Raw genomic sequence first — 19,484 nt, 5'->3', positions numbered from 1 at the left:
ACAGCTGCAGTGTTTCCTGGATTGAATTAGCAATTCACTAATTTAATTTAAATTTGGAGTTGCTCCTAAAAGTATAATCTGCTTTTTATGGAATACTGTACTATACTTTTATTTTCAGAACTGACTAAAAGAATGGAAGTTACATTCACAATAAAAGCAGAAGGTCATACATGTTCTGTACATTTTGAAAGTGGGGATTTGGGGGAAATCTCAAATGGATTTCAGTTATATACGCAGACCCAAAGTAAAATACCTTCCAATCAGCTTCCTTCTCCATTGGCAGGGGAACGTAGAAAAGTTGTTGTTAACACAATGATATCAAAGGGATGGAAAGAGCGGGGAGAGAAAATAAAATCACCATGTTTGCTAAAGTCATCCATTTAGAAAATAACTTCAGCCCATATTTCTCTACCATGCCTAATGGAAACCTTAAACAAGTTTGCTTCTCTATAAAAACCTAAAAGGTATTTAAAGTTCATCTTTATGGACGAGTGACACTTCATTAAAGGTGAATTATGGGGTGAGTGAAAAACATGTCCCCATAATTGAAGCCGACCTGTGACACTGTAGCTGTCACAGGTTGGCTCTATTGAACAGGAAGTCATCGAACACATACCACTAAATCGCTGACTTCTTGACCCTCTCCCTGCAGAGAGCAGTGACTGTCAGTCATCGTTTCCTGCAGGGATTCCCCCCTCCCCTGTCCATTCCCCCAGTGCTGACTGGAGGAATGGACAGGGGAGGGGGCGGGCACAGCTGACTCTGAAACTTTCCTCATTACAACAAAGAATGTCCACCAGCTGATTATAATGAACCCAGACCCTCCCATTCAGGAATCAGGAATTGGAAACAGCTTTTTCTTCAGAACAGAAACAGGTAGGAATCTGCAACAAAGTTTGTTGAAGTTCTTGCAATGTACATTGATCACCCAAAAGGAGATTGTTTTTTTTCTCAAGAAAAGTAGAGTTTCCCCTTTAAAAATTGCAGGTAAACACAGAAAAATAGGGTACTTTTTTCTTCTATTGCAATGTGCCTACATCAGAAGAATCAATATCCGGGTATAGCCCTCTCCCTCCTTACATGTCGTAGTCCTCTCCTCTTATGGCAGTGTCTAATTTAATTCCAACACTTCTTGGATTGTCAAATTCCTGTATCTTCTGCAGAACTCTGTGGTTCAATCCACCAGCAAACACATCAATCCTGTAGGAGCCAGGGGATGGAAGTACAGCTCGCAGCAGAGGACCAAGCATCCAACACACCTGAAAGTGTGCCAGATGCGAACAATCTTTTATTACAAGTAACGTTTTATTTCACTTTTTTTTTTAAAAGGTGGCAAAGTCTCCTTAAGCTACATGCAGTTCTTTCTTTCTGCTGTGCTGCTTAGCCTATAATCATCATTTGCCACACGTATGATGGGCTGTTGGCAACTTTTAGTTGTAAATTAAGCTGGTCATAGACATTGCGGAACAGTCAGACATAGAAGTGCAATCCAGCTAGTTCATGATGTCTGGGAGGACAATTTCTTCTTTCAAAAGAAATACATTGGTCATAGAAAAGTGTTCAAGGTTAGGGCAATACAGTAGAGTGGAGGGGGAATACACACAAACAGTCTGTGTCTGTTAAAGTACAATTAAATCTTCGAGTTTTTTTGCATATATTTAATCCTAGCAAGCAGTAGATGTATGAAAAAACCTTTTAAAAAAATGAAAACGTTACCATAAACGTTATTACTTACCTCTGTCTCCACCGCTCGCTCCCGTCCGAAGATTCTCAAGCGGCCGAGCAGGATCATGGGGCAGGGGCATGCGCAGTACAGATCTTAGGCGGGCAGGAAAGTGAACAAGTGAATGCCCGCAGCCGGGAGTGTGCATGTCGGACAGACATCTTGGGGCAGGAAGAGACAGGAGTCTGCGGTGGATCAAAGACCGTCGCCAGCGCTGGAGAGACTCCTGAATACAAGTGGAAAGAAGATGATCAGATCAAGAGGCATAATTGAAGGTAAGTGCTTAAAGCAGGATGGGGGGTGGGGATATTTGTGACTTTAATGTCATTTTAAGCATACAATAGCTATTAAGCAATGTTTTTTTTTATCACACCTAATTGCTTTGTCCCTCAAAACCCATTCTGTTGTGTTCTGTCCCATAGACCCTGGGCAAAAAGAGACGGATTGGAAGACAGTCATCTGATGCCTATGGGTAATATAAGCCTACAATTTGTAAAAAATATCATAAAGTGAAATTGAAAGATTTTCAGCTGTTTATATTTTTTTTGTACGAGTTAACAGCGAGAACAAAATGTACAAAACAACTGGAGGTTTTATTACAAATTAGACATAAAAACACAATTATAATGCAACCAACAATTACAAAAAAAAAAAAAGCTTAAGCGATACAAATGTTTCATCATTCTTGATCTGAACTGGAGCCTTGGATAATGTGTCGAATCTTCTGAGCGTCACATTTCAGTGTAGGGTTGGCAGGGTCAATCTTAAGGGCAGCTTCATAGTCTTGTAGACCTGTTAGATACAAAAGGACAGTTAATTCAACTTCTTATATTGTATACATCAATCCACACTAACACAGCAGCAAGAGATGTGCCCAATATGTACCCTGAAGAGACTAGGCAGATTCAGTTAGCTATCAGAGTTCAAGTTCAAACAGCTAAATTCCTCCATGTATAGACACAGATTGTGGGGGCGTGGCTGTGGTGCCATTGACTTCAATGTACCATCACACTCCCTCCCGCACCAGAATGCAGGTACAGTGCGTTCCAGAAGCTAACCGCACTGGAATGCACTGTATATGGTGTGAACAAGTCCTAACTCAGGTTCTCTGGGTAATGATTTTTAATGAATTTATCTTTTACCAAGAAAGTTAACTTTACAGCAGCAAACCCAAGTACTGTATGCTGCGTCTTTAACAGATTATCACGACGCACAGCTGATGGTTGAACAAAAACATATATTTCTAATAAAATGTTTTCCCATCAAATGGTGTCATTCAATAATGTATCAGGACTAACAGAAAAAAACCTAAATCGATTTATAATTATTTCTTATTGTCCTTTAGTAATTAACACATGTCTGATTCGTTTATTTGTCACCGAGCTCTTATGAAAGCTTTTCAGACTGCTGAGCTGTCATTGTTCCAGTGACTTCTTGAAATTCTCTCCACTGTACCTATGGGGTTGTTTAGTAATAACGGCTCCATTGTAAACCCGTCTCAAACAACGCAGAGAAAATTGCTTTAGTTAGGAAAGCCTTGAACCATCTTCTTTTATTCTCCACAATGTCAAATGCTCTTGAGCTTAAGCTATTTCTTGTGTCTAAACTTTCAATGACAAGCAATTTCAAACATTCAAAATAAATAAAAGTGACCTTTCTGGAAGAATGCAGCCGTGTAGGTGAACAATATAGATCTTTTTAGTTGGCTCTAAAGCCTTTGTCATAGTCCTGATCCACAAGGATGTCAAACCACCGACAACTCAATGATGAAAACATTTTCATCAAAAAGGTAATATTTAGTATGAAGAGAAAAATGGTTTGCCAATCAATGTTACTTTTGTGCTAGTGAATCAAAGCATCTAATTTTATAACGGCAATGTTTTTTCAGACAAATGTGAAGAATCTCTACAATGACTTTAGATTACTCTTGATACTGTTTCCATTAAAAGGACATGTAACCTTATGAAAGAAGAAAAACTTTGTCTGCGTTGATCCAAAGAGAAAAGAAAACTCCATTAATTTGACTAAGAGCGAACTACCACCATGTAGGAAGACAGAGGAGACAATCCCATCCATCTATCTTCAGGGGCGTGAAATGAAAAAAATACTACTTGCCTAAGGGCAAAAGCAGGGGCCCAATCTACTTGTCCCTCATGACAATCTACTTCTCCCGATACAAAAAAACGTAATCGAAACCGCATTTAACCATGCCAAATAGCGCTTCATATTGGTTATTCAAAATGCATAGCGCAGGGCTGTGTTGGACAGCAGTACGGGGGTACAGATAATACACCCGTACTGGCGGAAGGAAAGGACTATATAAATAGTGGGGGGAGGTATGGGCAGATTTGAGTAATTCCATTTTCCCAGATTACCTGGGAAAGTGAACTTACCCTTTAATGCACATTTTTTTTTAAAGTGCGTTGTTGCCTGGCTACCACAATTTGCCACATAGTGGAATGGCGGGCGCACTCAAGGCACACACACAATGTCCTATGTGTGCACATGGAGGGGGTGGCGGGGTTGGTTATATATATATATATTTTTCATTGTCTTGTTGGAAGAAGCCATCTCCATTGGGATACGCCATCAACATGATAGGATGAACTTGATCAGCAACGATACTTTGGTATGTTGTGCTATTCAGACGTTGTTCCACACGAATTAAAGGGCCCAAATCATGCCAAGAAAACATGCCCCAAACCATAACACTGCCCCCACCAGCTTGAAGGGTTGTACTCATGCATGTGGGGTGCATGTTTTCATGCTGTTCCCGACAAAATCTCACTCTGCCATCTGCATGATGCAACTGGAAACGTGATTCATCGGACCACATGACTTTTTTCCAATGCTCGACTGTCCAATCCTTGTGTTCCTGTGCGAATTGGAGACGTTTTATCTTGTTAACTGCAGACAGCAAAGGTGTTCGAACAGGTCTTCGGCTTCTATATCCCATAGGATGCAGTGTACGGCGAACAATGCGTTCAGAGATCATTTGAGAGGATCCCTGCTTAAGATCTGCAGTAATTTCATGCACTGTTGCCCTTCTGTTGTCTTGTACCAGTCTTGCCACTCTCCGTTCTGCCCCAATGTTGACTAGTCGCTGACGGCCACAATTCGCACGTTCAGACGCAGATTTTCGACCGACAGTCCAGTCTTTAAACACTTAAACAACAGCTGCTCTTGAACATTTAACGAATTCTGCTGTTTTGCTGATACTCGCTCCATGGCTCCGAGCACCAACTATCATCACACGTTCAAAGGCTGTTAAATCGCGTTGTTTACCCATATCTTCAGAAAAAAATCCCTTCTACTGTCGTGGTAAACAACCTGCTTCCCTATTTATAATGGTCTGGCCCTCTAGCAACTTCAGCGCGAAATTATAGCTAATTTGCCTACAAACATCAGGTGGTCATAATAATATGGCCACTCAGTGTATATATTCATTTATTTTTTACAACTATTTTATTTTTTGTAATTTTTTCTTTTCTTTTATTATTTTTTACTTTTTCACTTTTCTTTCCACTTAATTTTATTCCTATCAGACAGGCATCTGCTTCACGCACCAGGCAACAGGCATCTGCTTCACGTACCACCTCGATTCAATGTCTTGTCCAGTGCCAGGAGCCAAATTGTGAGATTTCTATTCTGCGTTGCACTGATGTATTCACTGGAGATCACATGCTGCTATGAGCAGGCAGCTCCTCCATAAGCTTAAGTAAAGTTCAGGAAGCATGTCTCATACCGAGACTGGAAACAAGACAGACATCAGGAATTCCTCTAGATCTTCAATATTTTTCACAATTAAACTAAACTTAAATAAAACCTGTTTACAGATCATGCACACATAATAAATTGCATGATTTTGGCACTTTAAAACAATCCCTCAGGCATCTCTGTATCTATAAGCATTGTGAGAGAATTAATATTCAAAGTTTACAACATGTATGTAAAATATTCTTCATAGTCTGGGCACGGATGCACTTTAAGCAGTGGCTACCTGCTGTGCATGTGGATAGCTGTATAGAAACCATTTATGGTCATTTGGCAGTGAAGACATTTAACCAAAGTGCTATGTGAAGCAGATACCTTCCTTGTTTTCACTCCTTGTCTGCAGTCACAGTGCAGCTGCAGACAGGCTGAATGTAAGCAATGTTTTCACTGTACTGGACCTGTGATAGCAGCTCTTAAAGCACAGGAAAAGAAGAGGCAGAAGTAAAAAAATTGTATGTGCAAAGCTGTTTTGACTTCTTGGATACACTAAAACTACATTTATCCTCTAAAGGAGAACTATGAGATTTTCACTCATTCCCATAGTTAGAGCCGACGTGTGACAATGAAACTGTCGCAGGTCGGCTCTATTGATCGGGAATTGAGTGAACACATACCGTCGCTCGCTCACTTCCCGATCATCTCCCTGCACAGAGCGGTGACTGTCAAACAAACAGAATTCCCCCTCTCCGATCCCGGAGCGCTGACTGGAGGAACGGATGGGGAGAGGGCGGGCACAGCTGCCTCTGACTCTAGATAGGCAGAGCCTGCTGTCAATCAGCCAGCTAGGTGGATCTCAACAGTATTGTCGGGATCCGTCCTGGCTGATGCGCTCTCACTGTACAGCGAGCTATAGCCCACTATATAGTGTGCTTTGGGCCACGGGAGTACATTAGTACAGGGCTCAAAATTTCCACTCGCCTTCTCGCAATTGGCGAGTGAAAATTGCGTGAGGGCGAGTGGAAATTCATCTAGGGAGGGGGAGCCGCCAACAGGACCAGCGGAGGTGAAACTACCGCCGCTTCTGCAGCGGCGATCGAGCGCTTCAGTTGTCTTCTGTGGCCAGAGTAAAGCTGCACTGATCAGCTGCACTGATCTTTCTTTTCCTCGGGCCCTGCAGCGGCCGAGGAAAAGAATCAGTTTGACGGTCTTCCCTTCACTCCGGCCACCTGCAGCTTCCCCCGCCCACCTCATCTGCCATAGGCTGGAGGAAGACTGCCAAACACATACAGCCTACCCCGGAAATGTGTTCCACCACCACCCAACACCCAAAACGAGCAGCGTGCAGATTACCCTTACTTCCTCTGCGGCCCCATAGACAGAAAGACAGTGAAAATCAAACAGACCAGGATAGCAAAATACTGACAGACATTCTTACCCTTTACTGCTCAACCCAAAAAAAGAAAAAATGTCTGAACTTGACCTTTAATAACCCTAAAGCCATTAGTGAATGTCATAAGCACTCATCACATAAACCCAGTATGAGTTGGCGTACTGGATAAGCCCAATCTGACACGGTAATCTTTCATTAGACAGGTGACTATATTTATTACCTAGATTTGCGTTGCATAATGCAAAGCTATACCAGAAATAGTTTAGTAATGAATGTACAGTATGCCAGGGGCGTCCCGAGGCTGGGTGACACCCGGAGCGGTAACGGAGCGTCACCCAGCCGAGACGTCACTGCGCATGCGCGTAACATCACCATGTATGCGCGCGATGAATACTAACGCGCACGCACGGCAGTATGCTGATAACTGCCGGCGGCCATCTTGGTGATGGACGTCGGCAGAGAGAGGAGGGGACAGTCACCCGGCTCGTCACCCAGCCGAGACGTCATCGCGCACGCATGGCAGTATTCTGATACCTGCCGGCGGCCATCTTGGTGATGGACGCTGGCAGAGAGAGGAGGGGACAGTCACCCGGCGGGATAAGGTATGCCGCCGGGTCCCCTCCTCTCTCCTGATACTGTCGGAAGTTCGGTCCATGACCGAGCGCCCGACTTTTCAGAGAGGGGTGACACCAAAATGACTAAGTCATTTTGGTGTCACCCCTCCAATGGTGTTATGGTGGCTGGTATTGGCCGGCTGAAACTTTTTGCAGCGCCAGACCTGAAGAATACATCTCTATACCCCCCCCAGCACCAGCACCAGCCCCAGTACCACCACCAGGAGAGGAAGAGGGCAGATCAGCTATATGCACTGTAAGTCCTGTTCTTTCTGCCTTACACTGCTGAACTCTGTGCGTTCAATTACTGACCTCTGTACTGTGTGTTTCATTACTGACCTCTGTACTGTGTGTTTCATTACTGACCTCTGTACTGTGCCTTAAATTACTGACCTCTGTACTGCTGACCTCTGTACTTTGCGTCACACCGCTAAGCTGGCGGAGTTATGGGCAGGGTAGGGGTTAGGTGGGGCAACTGGTGGCGAGTAACTCTTAAGGCCTGGCTAGTAGCTCAGGGCCTGAAATTTTGAGCCCTGCGTTAGTATATGTCCTCCCGTGACCCTAAAGAATACTATGGGGAAAAACCCTTACCTCATAGTTCTCTTTTAAGAAGAATCCATGTTATACAACATGTTTTTATGAACACTTTTTGTCAGACAAGACGATTGACTGCATTACATTTTGGTCTTTTATAACCCAGAGGCCTTCCTGAATGCTGCAGACAGATCTAGATACTGCAAAGCATTGTAGGAGGTCAGATCAAGTACTGGAGCAACTAAAAGCAAAAACTGAAAACTAGTACAGGTGCCAAAAGTACTTCTCACATGTAAAACATAAGAATACCAAGAGAATACAATCTGATATGTAAGTGCAATCAATGATTTTTGTCTCAACTGTAGTCCTCATCTAAAAATGAACATGAGTTTTGCCAATGCAGGGCAATGTAACCAGCTCACCCCTGCATGTAGTCTACGTCACTTTGTTCCCCCACCAGGCACCATAGAGTATAAGGTGATTTTCATTGTCATGCATTTAATATGACGACCGATAAATGACAAATCGTGTGTACGGGGGCTCAGTCCAGAGTTTCCTCATTCCTGCAGGCAAACAGAGCCGTAGGGGAGCAATGGAAAGGTAAGTAAGTATGCACAGTGTTCGGGGTGGGAGTTGGAATTTAAATAAACCGGTTTCTTTGACTTGTATAAGTAACCTGCAGGTTTATGTCAGCTGTGGTCAATACTATTGGATAACTTTAAATTATTTTTGCATTTAAGATACAGTGAGGAGTCTGTACCTTGTACATAGAGTTCTAGCTCACAAAAGGCCGTTCCACGCCTCACATGAGCCTTCAGTCTGGCAGCAGCATTGTCTGGAACGGGTGGCGTCAGCAGCTCCAGAGCCTAGAATAAGTCACATGAATAAAGAAGTTCATTACAAAAGGCATATGACAAAATACGGTGGAAATAAAAGGTTTTCTAGAAAATGACGCAATTGGTTGATAACAAAGCTCACATTGCACAAATGTAATAAGATGCAAATGCTGATTGCTGTTAATTAATATTCATAGAATTTTACCCTCTTATGTCATCTACAGAACAACTGTGTACTGGCAGGATCTTCTAACCAACCTGAAAGGTCTAAGGGTGGCCATATGTAACTGATTCACAAGGATTGGGCCATTTAGGGCTACTCTAGGGGTGATAATGAGGAATTGCAGCAATGAGGTACTCATTCTCCATGCCCCCCTGACCCATCCCTCCTTCAGGTGTCCTTATACAGGTGAAACTCGAATAATTAGAATATCGTGCAAAAGTAATTGCAGTAGTTGCTGCAAAAGGGGCCCAAACCAAGTACTGAGTACATATGCATGCCTGTACTTTTCAGAGGTCCGATATTGTTCTATGTGCAATCCTTGTTTTATTGATTGCATGTAATAATCTACTTTTTTGAGGTTGTGGATTTGGGGTTCTTGGGGTTTTCATGAGCTGTAAGCCATAATCATCACAATTATGACAAATCACGGCTTGAATTATCTTGCTTTGCATGTAATGAGTCTATCTCATATATTAGTTTCACCTTTTAAGTTGCATTAGTGAAATAAATGAACTTTGCACAATATTCTAATTATTCGAGTTTCACCTGTATAGTGGCACTTCAGTCTGCAATGTGAGGTACATAAGAGACAGAGACATCGGACAGATACTGGAAGAGGGGACATCTGCCCATCTATGGGTAACATAAGGGCAGCCAATGTTTATCCTAAAGTGTTTAATGAAACTGAATTAGGAACACTGTAGAAGAAGTTCCCAGCATTTCCCACGGTCATTGATACTTTGAGCCGTGTATGAAGAGCATGTCTACCTCACTTGGCCTGACTGATAGTAAGATTGTGAGGCAGAGAAGACGCCTTCAGCAGGTGCTTCCGAGGGATACGTTTTGGGGGCACAGGATAATGTTAATGTTTTCTGTAATTATTCAAATATGGTAAAATCATGATTAACTGACCGTCTGAATTAAACCTTAGAAAAGTATCAACCAAATAGAGTTTTCTATTTTTTTTTAAACAGGTGGAATAGAATCATCATTCCTGTCACACCAAAGGCTCAAAATGATCCTGAGCCAAGGCCATGCACATTAAAGTATTTAAATATTCTTCCCAGCAGTAAAAGCACTTTAAACCAAGCTGCCATTCATCTCTGCATCTACCATTGTGGAGAAAATAGGATTTTTGTACTCACAGTAAAATCCCTTTCTTGGAGTTCATTGACAGACACAAGAAAACTATAACATTCAGGTTATACTGCTGCCTACAGGAGGATCGGGTACTGGAAAAAGAAAAAACAGCCCAGGATAACCGTCCTACTATCAGCATGCTTCAGATTTGTAGAAAAAAAAAAACCAGTACCAAGAGCATGATCATAAATATAGAGGGGTAGAGGGCTGTGTCCCTTAATGAGCTCCAAGAAAAGGATTTTACAGCAAGTACAAAAATCCTATTTTCATTCCATTATAAAAGTCAAAGACTCTTACCCCCTTAGTGACACAGCTTCAGAACATTTTTTAGTTCCTGGGGACTGGGGCAATGTTGCCATTTTTGCTTTGTGTTTGTTTAACCATAATGTCCATCTTCCTCATTCATTGCACCTACACATATTATATACAATATTTTAAAGGTAAAATGGGCTTTCATTTGATGTGGCATATGTATATATAAAAATTCTTATAAAAATAAATTTTTGGTAATAATATTAATGTGTACATAATTAGTGCAGCTAACAGAAAGTAATTCATAATACATTCTTTTATTTGTCCTGATTTATAGCGTATATCATATGTCTGTGGTTTCAGTTTATTTTGGGAGTTATAGGTCAATTTATTTTCTTTTATAGGTCAATTTTTAAAAACTTTAAAAAAAAATAGGGCTGTGTTGTATAGGCCAATGTAGTTGGATCTGTATGTGCGTTATAATTAATCGAAATTAATCGATTTAAAAAAAATTTGATTAATCGAACACGAAAATTTGAATCATTACCAGCCCTAAAAAAAATATTTTTACATTTTATTTGTTTTTTAAACTAGGGGGTTATTTTTTGTATATATTTACAGGGGATTTGATACTTAGTATTCTCCTCACAGATACTTTGTATCAGTTTGTAACACACAGCCTGCTCGCAGCTACACAACAAAGTGAGCTGCTGTCGGCTCTGTGACTTTCACAGCTCTGTGATCATAGTGTTGTGACACCTAATCTGCTGTCGGGGGTCTGCCTAGGACCTAGAAGGACCCGTCAAGAGCAGTAACTCAATGCGTGCTGGTCCCTTTACTGACCAGTGCTCATTGTACTGCATGATGGGATTACCCCGTCACCGGTCGTTAATGAACTTAATGATTGTGATGGTATAATCCCGTCATGGGTCAGGAAGGGGTTAAACAAAAATAAAGAAAACAAAGTATATGCACTATGTTTGGGATCGAATATTCTTTCACACGTACATTGGTATTATTTCTTTCAAAGCCAGAGGTGACATGTAGGGAAACATTTGTATTGAAGCCATTGGTAAATAATCAAGCAGGCAGATACACTCTTTAAAGATGGGGACGCAATCCATAATACAGCAGAATAAAATCAATTTTTGGAAAGGTCATGAAAGGTTTATGCTACCTACACCAATGCTCTGTGCTCTTACACTAGTCTACACATTCTCCCTGCTGTGTGCAATAAATATACACTGAGATTTACACAGCGTGTCTTCTAGGTGTACCTTGGAGGCATCCTCAATGGTTTTATGAAGGTTCCTTAATTTAAGATGACAGGCTGATCGATTAAGGTACAGTCCTGGGATCTTGTCATTTATTCGTATTCCCAGGTTCAAAGCTTCCACAGCTGCAAGATAGTCACCAACAGCAAACAGTTTACTGCAGACAAGGGAAACAAAAAAAATAGTATATTACATATTTGAACATCTGTATGATCTGTAATTAGCCATTTCATAAAATGTACAATTCAGTAGAAGAAGAAAACATTTCAAAAATGTCAATTGCCTTTGCACTTCACAGAAATGGTTACTATAAGTATACAATCTCAATACCAATTAGTAAACTAAATGCGAGATTGTAGTCCATCCCGGGAGCGAGCTTGGAGCAGTGGCTACTTTACAACACACACAGAGAGCATAGAGAACATAACGAGCCACCCTCCAGAAGGAAGTACAGTGTCAGCACCAATTCAGAGATGATTTGAGGATCTACAGCTGAGTGATACACAAATAAGATACATTTTTGGTAATAGTTAAAAGGTACTTGAATGCATTTTTAAGATTTAGCTCCTGAGTTTAGTGTCACTTTAATTGTTATCCAAGACTGAATTTCAGCATTTATAAAAAACACAGATTTACCTTAACATGACACACAAGTTAATTCACAAATTCAGTTGCTAAAACAACCCAAAGCGTCACTAATGATGGGGAAAGGGTATACAACTCAAAATTCTGACTGGATTACCCACAACTACAAGTAGCTCAGTCTATTGTTCTCTATTAGCTAATAGATAAGGTTAAAGTGACATAAAACCCTCAGATTTTTTTAACATAAAACAATACTGTAATGAGCGCCTTACTGTAATCCATGGTTGTTTGCCTTCTCTTTGCTGCTTTTCCTTTTAAATCTGTATCTCTTCTCATGCTGGGGGAGAACTTCCCTTTGCAGCTGAGTGCCTCTTCCCGTAGTGCTGGCTCAGGTTGTGGACCTTCACACAGACACCATGTATCCCTTACAGAGACAAGGCAGTCTGCTGCAAAACAGAAGTTCTCCCCCAGCATGAAAAGAGATACGGATTTAAAAGGAAGAGCAGCAAAGAGAAGGGAAACTACCATGGATTACAGTAAGGCACACATTACAGTATTGGTTTATGTTAAAACATCTGAGGGTTTAAATGTCACTTTAAAAGGAGGGTGTAAAGCAGAGGTGGACAGTAGTTTTTTTTTGTGCGATTACTCAGCAAAAGTCATTTCTACTACCTTCATTGTAAATCCAGTTCTGATAAATTCCTGAACCAGGGCAGGGATTCTGGGCTTGCTTTCTCAACACAAACATCAATTTCTAAGCTGTAACCTTTCACCAAAGGAGTTCAGGTAGAGTTCTGCTCCTTTGTATCACTTAAAGCAGTTCTTGAAAAATAGGTGTACATTTACATTAGAACCCAGCAATAGGAATGAGCGGGTATATATAAAAAAAAAAACAAAAGAAGAAAATTATCCCTACTAGATAGAGAGATAAAAGAAATTAAGAGTTTTTCTTTCATTTCAGAAAAAATTATCATCATCAATTAGTGGCTAATTTTGATTAAATGTCACTAAAGGCAAATTGTTAGTCTCATTATAAATATCCGTACCCAGCACTGGCCATCCCTCTTCCAGAGCATCAATTAATATAATGTAGAAGAGTACCTTGAATAACGTCTTCTGCACAACCTGCCCGGGCCAGTAGAGCAAAAGCTCAGATTTTCTGTGTGGCAGCTCAGAGGATACTATAGGCCATCCTTTCTCAACCAGGATGCGATGGCACACTAGGGTGCCTTCTGGCTTCGGTAGGGGTGCCTTAAAAGCTTTGCATAGCACCGTTTTCATGGTGCAGGAGGGTCAGCCAACAGCACCATGAAAACCAATGGAACTAATCCAGGGAGGGTGATATTCATATAAAAAAAAAAAGAAGACAAAAGTTAATCTCCATCTAGGCCTGCTCTGTTTCCTGCCCTCTGCCATGCTGCCACAGTCTGCGCTCCAATGTGATGGTAGGACTCTGATGTGAAGGGGGGGTACTGAGACTTTTTTTGCAATGGGGTCACTCCTTAAAAGCCATACCATACCCCGCCTAAGATAAGAGTCTGCTATGGATTTTGGGGGTCCATATACATTTTTTTTTCCATTCACGGTTTTAAAATTTTAGACCAGGGTGCCCCCCGAGATTTTGCATACCTTTAAAGGGTGCTGTGACTAAAATAAGAAGGGTGAGAAACTCCTCTAAGCCACGGTCCCCAACTTCATTCTAGTGCATGCACTGGCATAACAAAAATAGCAGCAGACATCTTGCGTTATCTGCACTTAGGACTTTGACTTTTAAAATATTACCATGACTAAAATAATGGACCTGTCAATGCTGACTTGTCAATGTTGTGGGTGTGAGGTCTAAGGATGTCCTTATTGTCCTTCCTTCACTACTTGATAAGTACCTGACCTGGAACAAGTACATGCTTCAGGTGCCTTGACCCTTCACTGGCTGCATGCTTGCTTCGGACCGGTGACTGACTTCATACTCAGACAAAGATGAGACAAATTCCCAAAGACTGTGGAACGGCAGCTGCCATATTTCACAGGTTCTCAGCTATGAGGTATCACACTATTTAAAGTAGTATTAAACGCTCATACTAATGACCCCAGATCAAACATATATACTTTGCCCAAGTGTTTCTTTACATTTTTGCCCAAGCACTTACAATCATCATGTTTTCAAACTGCTGGCTCCAACTTCCTCAGCTAAGCTTCCCTGAACTTCCTGACTAGTACAAGATCACAAGGGACAGAGCAGTTTCCAGCAGCTGTTCATCTACTAGCTTGGAGAAGGTAGCAGGGGTGAAGGGCAAAGAAGGAAGAAGAAGTGGGGAGCAGGGGAGGAACTTGTCTTGCTGGGTCTGTATTTGCAGAGACCCATGCAGCTTACTAACACACACAAAGGTGGCTCCATAGGACCTTGCAAGGGAGAAGAGCCAACCTAAACCAGGATAACAAGGTCCGTGTTTATAGGATGAGCTGATTCTGCAGGAAACTAAAACTTTTAAACATGAAGAAGCAACATCCACTGTAAATGTTTTCATTAGCACTTGAAATAGCTTAAAAACCTTTTGACTTTAAAGTGACATTAAAAAGGCAAAAAAATGTTTTCCCTCCCCCCAATGTTAATGTTAGCACTTACCTTCAATGATGTCTCTTTTTCCGATCTTCCTCTTCTTTCCTGATGTTTTCTGCCTTCTCTCCAGCGGTGCGGCGGCTCTCTGATCCAGCGCTGACTCCTCTGTCCTTCCGATCCAGCGGTGTCTGCATGCGGGTGCACGCGTCCATAGACTTACCTTGCGTCCCTCGTCGCGTCCTTGCCGAAAATGAGAACTGCGCATGTGCGCACCCCAAGATCCTTTGCGGCCGCTCGAGAAATTTCTCATTTTCGCACGGGACCGCGCACGAAACACAGGGCAAGTCTAAACTGCTGTTTGAGCTTTTTTTTAATTAACTTTTTGTATATATCTACTGCTTGCTAGCAGTAGATATATGCAAACAAAAGTGAGGGTTTAAATATCCTTTAATATCACATTAAGGTAAGTAACTTGTCTTGGTGTAGTTTATATTTACAGTACTCATCTTTATGTACACACATTTCTTAGCATTAATTTGGTCTTCCCTTGATAGCAGTGTAGCAGGAGTGTTTGTCACCAGTGTCTAATGCTGCCCTGTCACTTGGATGGCAGTTGGACCTGAGCTGTGTAACGGTTTTTGATGGTCCCAGCCTCCATCTTCACTTCCAGTGTCATTTGGTTCAGTGAATATTTGCTGCTCTTCCTCCCTGTTTGGACACTTCTGTGACAAGAAGCTGTGGACATACTCAAGGTATACAGGACTTCTCAGAAATGAAGAAACAATATATACTTTTTTTAGTTGCTCTAATCCCAGTGCTGTATCTGCTGGTTCAGCTACTATATACCAAATGCAAGTCACAGCCAGCGGCAGAAGAGGTTGTTATCAACATGTACACAGCAGAGGCCGAATGTAGCACTGCAACTTGTGGGGTTTTCAAGTTCACAGCTGAAGCATTACATCGAATAATCCTTACAGCAGCAATCTATTTTTATGGACAACCCTACTGGAATATCCAACGCTGAATTTCCGTGTAATATGGGGGAGACAACTCATGCAAAATGCATAGGCAAAAAGGTATGAATAGTCTCATGTTCAGATAGTGCAACCTGTTACTTTTTATGTACCCACCCAGCAAGGTCATTATTATAGCCTTAAAGAGGAACTCCAGGAATTACAAAACTAATCCTTGCAGTGGGGTTACCACTCCACTGCAAGGGTTTAGCGCTCGTTTTGGTCGAAGAGCTCAAATAAAGAAGATATACTCACCTGATCCTGGATCACACCTGGTAACTAGATCTTCTCCCCTGGGACCGGGAGGTCTAAGGACTGCTGACATCATCATGTCTAATGCAGGTCCATTGACTTGCATTAGACGTGAGGGACATTCTATAGCCAGAGCAGATGGGAAGAGAAATGTGAGACCGAGGATCAGGTGAGTGTATCTTCTTTTTGTGCCCTTAGACCAAAATGAGCACTTGACTCTTGTGCTATGGGGGTAGCCCCACTGGAAGGGTATGCTTTATAAAATCCCAGAGTTATACTTCACTTTTACACTAGTAAAAATGTTCTTCTTTCCCGAATATAAAAAGGGGCCAGTTAGTATTTATATATATATATATATATACACACACACATACATACATACACACAGTTCGATCTTCATGCCATTTTACAGATGAAGCAGACAATGCTGTAAAGGGAGTACACTGTACACTGAGTGGCCAGATTATTATGACCACCCTGGCCACCTTTTGCCATAATCGCGTTGTTTACCCATATCTTCAGAAAAAAATCACTTCTACTGTCGTGGTAAACAACCTGCTTCCCTATTTATAATGGTCTGGCCCTCTAGCAACTTCAGCGCGAAATTATAGCTAATTTGCCTACAAACATCAGGTGGTCATAATAATCTGGCCACTCCGTGTATATATCGTAATGTTGTGGTGGCAGCTACAGTAAGTCTAGTACTGTGTAACTACAGATATGATATGCAAGTGAAAAGTAACATAGTACAGTATAGAAAAGTTTGTAATGTAGTATCGCTCTATGTATACGTTATTAAAGTTCATTGCACTGTAAAGGAAATAGTAATGTTAGCAAAATAGTCCACTATATTCATACATGCTATGCCCCATGTAGGGCATAGCAACAGGTTCACTTAATTGCCCCTCATCCCCAGCAGCATATTCTTACCTTTCCTTCACTCTCCCGCCACTGCAGTTGGCCGATTTCTAGTCCGAGCTTACTCAGGACGGACAATCTCCACATAGGCAAATCACAGATTTGCTTTAAAACTTCAATAAAACTGTATTCCTTCTGGAGGGTGGCTACTTTTGTTCCCCATGGTCCCTATCTGTGTTGTAAAGTAGCCACCGCTCCAAGATCATTCCTGTGATGGACTACAATCTCACGTTTAGTTTACTAATTGATATTGAGATTGTAGTCCATCACAGGAATGATCTTGGAGCAGTGGCTAATTTACAACACATACAGGAACCAAAGTAGCCACCCTCCACAAGGAAGGACAGTGTCAGCACCAATTCAGAGATGATTTGAAGATCTACAGCCCAGTGATGAACAAATAAGATACATTTTTGTTAATAGTTAAAAGGTACCCGAGTGCATTTTTAAGATTTAATTCCCGAGTTTAGTGTTGCTTTAAGAAGTGTTTAGAGAGAAAGCCCCTCAAACATTCCCATTCATTAGTGGTCTACAGTAGTTGTAAGTGAGACCCAGATAATGAGACTAATGCTGATATTCTCTTTTGATGTTTAGAGCTTCCTGTATATTTTCCAACTGAAGATGAAGAACCCTCTAATACAAGCTGAATATTCAAGTCACTTCGATTAACATTCAAACAAGCATTTCATGTTGCTTTTGTTTTCCTCTGTTATGAAAGAAAATACTAGTCAACGATAAAACACACTAAATTGCTTCCAGATTTTGTTATCTTTTTGGTAGATGTTTTAACGAGTTGTCATTAGGAGCACCTTCTTAAATTGACAGGACTCATCTGTGTACCACATAGCCAGTCTGTGGGAGCCAGAAGTACTGTTGGTTGTAAGGCTGGGCACACACCTTACAACCATCGCAAGACTTTTGTCTTGTGATGGTTGTAAGGTACTTAAAAAACGTACGATCTGCCTATCTTGCATAGGCAGATCGTACTTGCGATGATCGTAAGCCACGCCCCCTGAGGGGCGGGCTTCCGATGACCGCAATGCCGAACGGGCAGTGTGCACTTGCGCACACCGGCCCGTCCGGCTTTTACTTTACGAACATGCTACACACCCGCCGAACATCGTACGATGCTCGGCGGGTTTACAAACATGTCCGTAAGTTTAAAGTCGTGCGACCTTACAGTAGTAGAGGTCGCACGGCTTCCACACACCTTACGATAATCGTACGATCGCGGGATTTCCCGCGATTATCGTAAGGTGTGTGGGGACCTTTAGGGGATCAAATACTTATTTTACTCACTGAACTGCAACTCAATTCATAACATTTGTATCGGGTTTTCTTTCTGGATTTTTGGTTGATATTCTGTCTCTATCATTTAAAATACACCTATGATAAAAGTTATAGACCTTTCATTTGTTTGTAAGTGGGCAAACTTACAAAATCTGCAGGGGATCAAATCATTATATTCCTCACTGTACACATCTCTCTACCTCTATTTATCTATCCACACACACATTCATTGCAATCTTATGTGTAAACCCTTAGCAATCACCGCTAATCTAGTGACACTGGACTACTTAATCGGAGACTTGCTGCCATGAGACACATTATGCTATCTGTCTTTGCCCTGTTTTATCAAATATTTCTCAAAGTGCACAATTAGTTGCTCTCCTAACTTTCTATACATCACTTCCAAGGAATAGCCACTTTCATTAATTCCATGGAACGCTGTATAATAAACTTACTTTGCTTTGTCCTTCAACCATTCAGGGTTTTTTTCCTCTTCCTTTAAGTCTTGAATCTCAAGGTTGTCAGTGTTAATGGCTCTGCGGGCTGCTGCCTGCTTCTGCAACCACTGTAATACAAATCAGAAAAAGGACCATGACTTCATTATTCAAAGACAACATTCTTTCTTTTTACAGGAAAAGTTCTCCATTGCAAAGCAACAACTTTTAATGCCATCTTGAGTTTATAAAATTAACCTGATGCATTGTCTGGTGGCATTCTATGAAAGTGCTGCATGAACAATATCCACCAAATGTGTCTGCAGTGGTCAATAGAAAAAGTCCCCTAACTGCCAGCCTGTTTTATTTGGTCACCAAACTTATAATTAAAGTTTGCTACAATGGATGTTTTGTACAAACAAAGAAGCCTTCATATAAAGTCTGCCATTTTGGACACACTCATGTCTTGGATTCAAACAAATCAGGGATGTCCCGGGAAAAAAACAACATATTCTTTTAATGCATCAAAACTAGGAATTAGGAAGCAGTCCCTAACGTGTAATCTAAACAAAGTTTTATCTGCAACACTGAGCTGCAGATAAAACAGCTTCTGGAGGCCAGTACAGTCTATGGACAGTAAAGAATGCTGGATTTGGCCTCCAGAAAATGTGGAGATTACCTTTAGACACCTCTAGGGTTGACTAAGCTTGCAGGAAACAATAGAGACTGGACACA

General features: G+C 41.4%; 1 protein-coding gene across 2 annotated transcripts in view; it reads right to left on the bottom strand.

Moving 5' to 3' along the window:
- Positions 1-2,384: 2,384 nt before the first annotated feature.
- Positions 2,385-19,484, bottom strand: part of DYX1C1 (dyslexia susceptibility 1 candidate 1) — a 29,899-nt gene continuing 12,799 nt past the window's right edge. For both annotated transcript variants that reach the window (XM_018557570.1, XM_018557569.1), the window contains exons 6-9: positions 18,771-18,880; positions 11,704-11,857; positions 8,736-8,841; positions 2,385-2,515 (exon numbers count right to left, since the gene is read on the bottom strand). In XM_018557570.1, coding sequence (XP_018413072.1) covers positions 2,403-2,515; positions 8,736-8,841; positions 11,704-11,857; positions 18,771-18,880 — 483 coding nt within the window. In that variant the 3' untranslated portion in view covers positions 2,385-2,402. The remainder of the gene's footprint in view (positions 2,516-8,735; positions 8,842-11,703; positions 11,858-18,770; positions 18,881-19,484) is intronic.

This window comes from Nanorana parkeri, unplaced genomic scaffold (assembly GCF_000935625.1).
Source record: "Nanorana parkeri isolate BGI_ZX_2015 unplaced genomic scaffold, ASM93562v1 scaffold290, whole genome shotgun sequence".
NCBI classification, from domain to species: domain Eukaryota; kingdom Metazoa; phylum Chordata; class Amphibia; order Anura; family Dicroglossidae; genus Nanorana; species Nanorana parkeri.
This window is presented reverse-complemented; position numbering and strand designations above follow the sequence as displayed.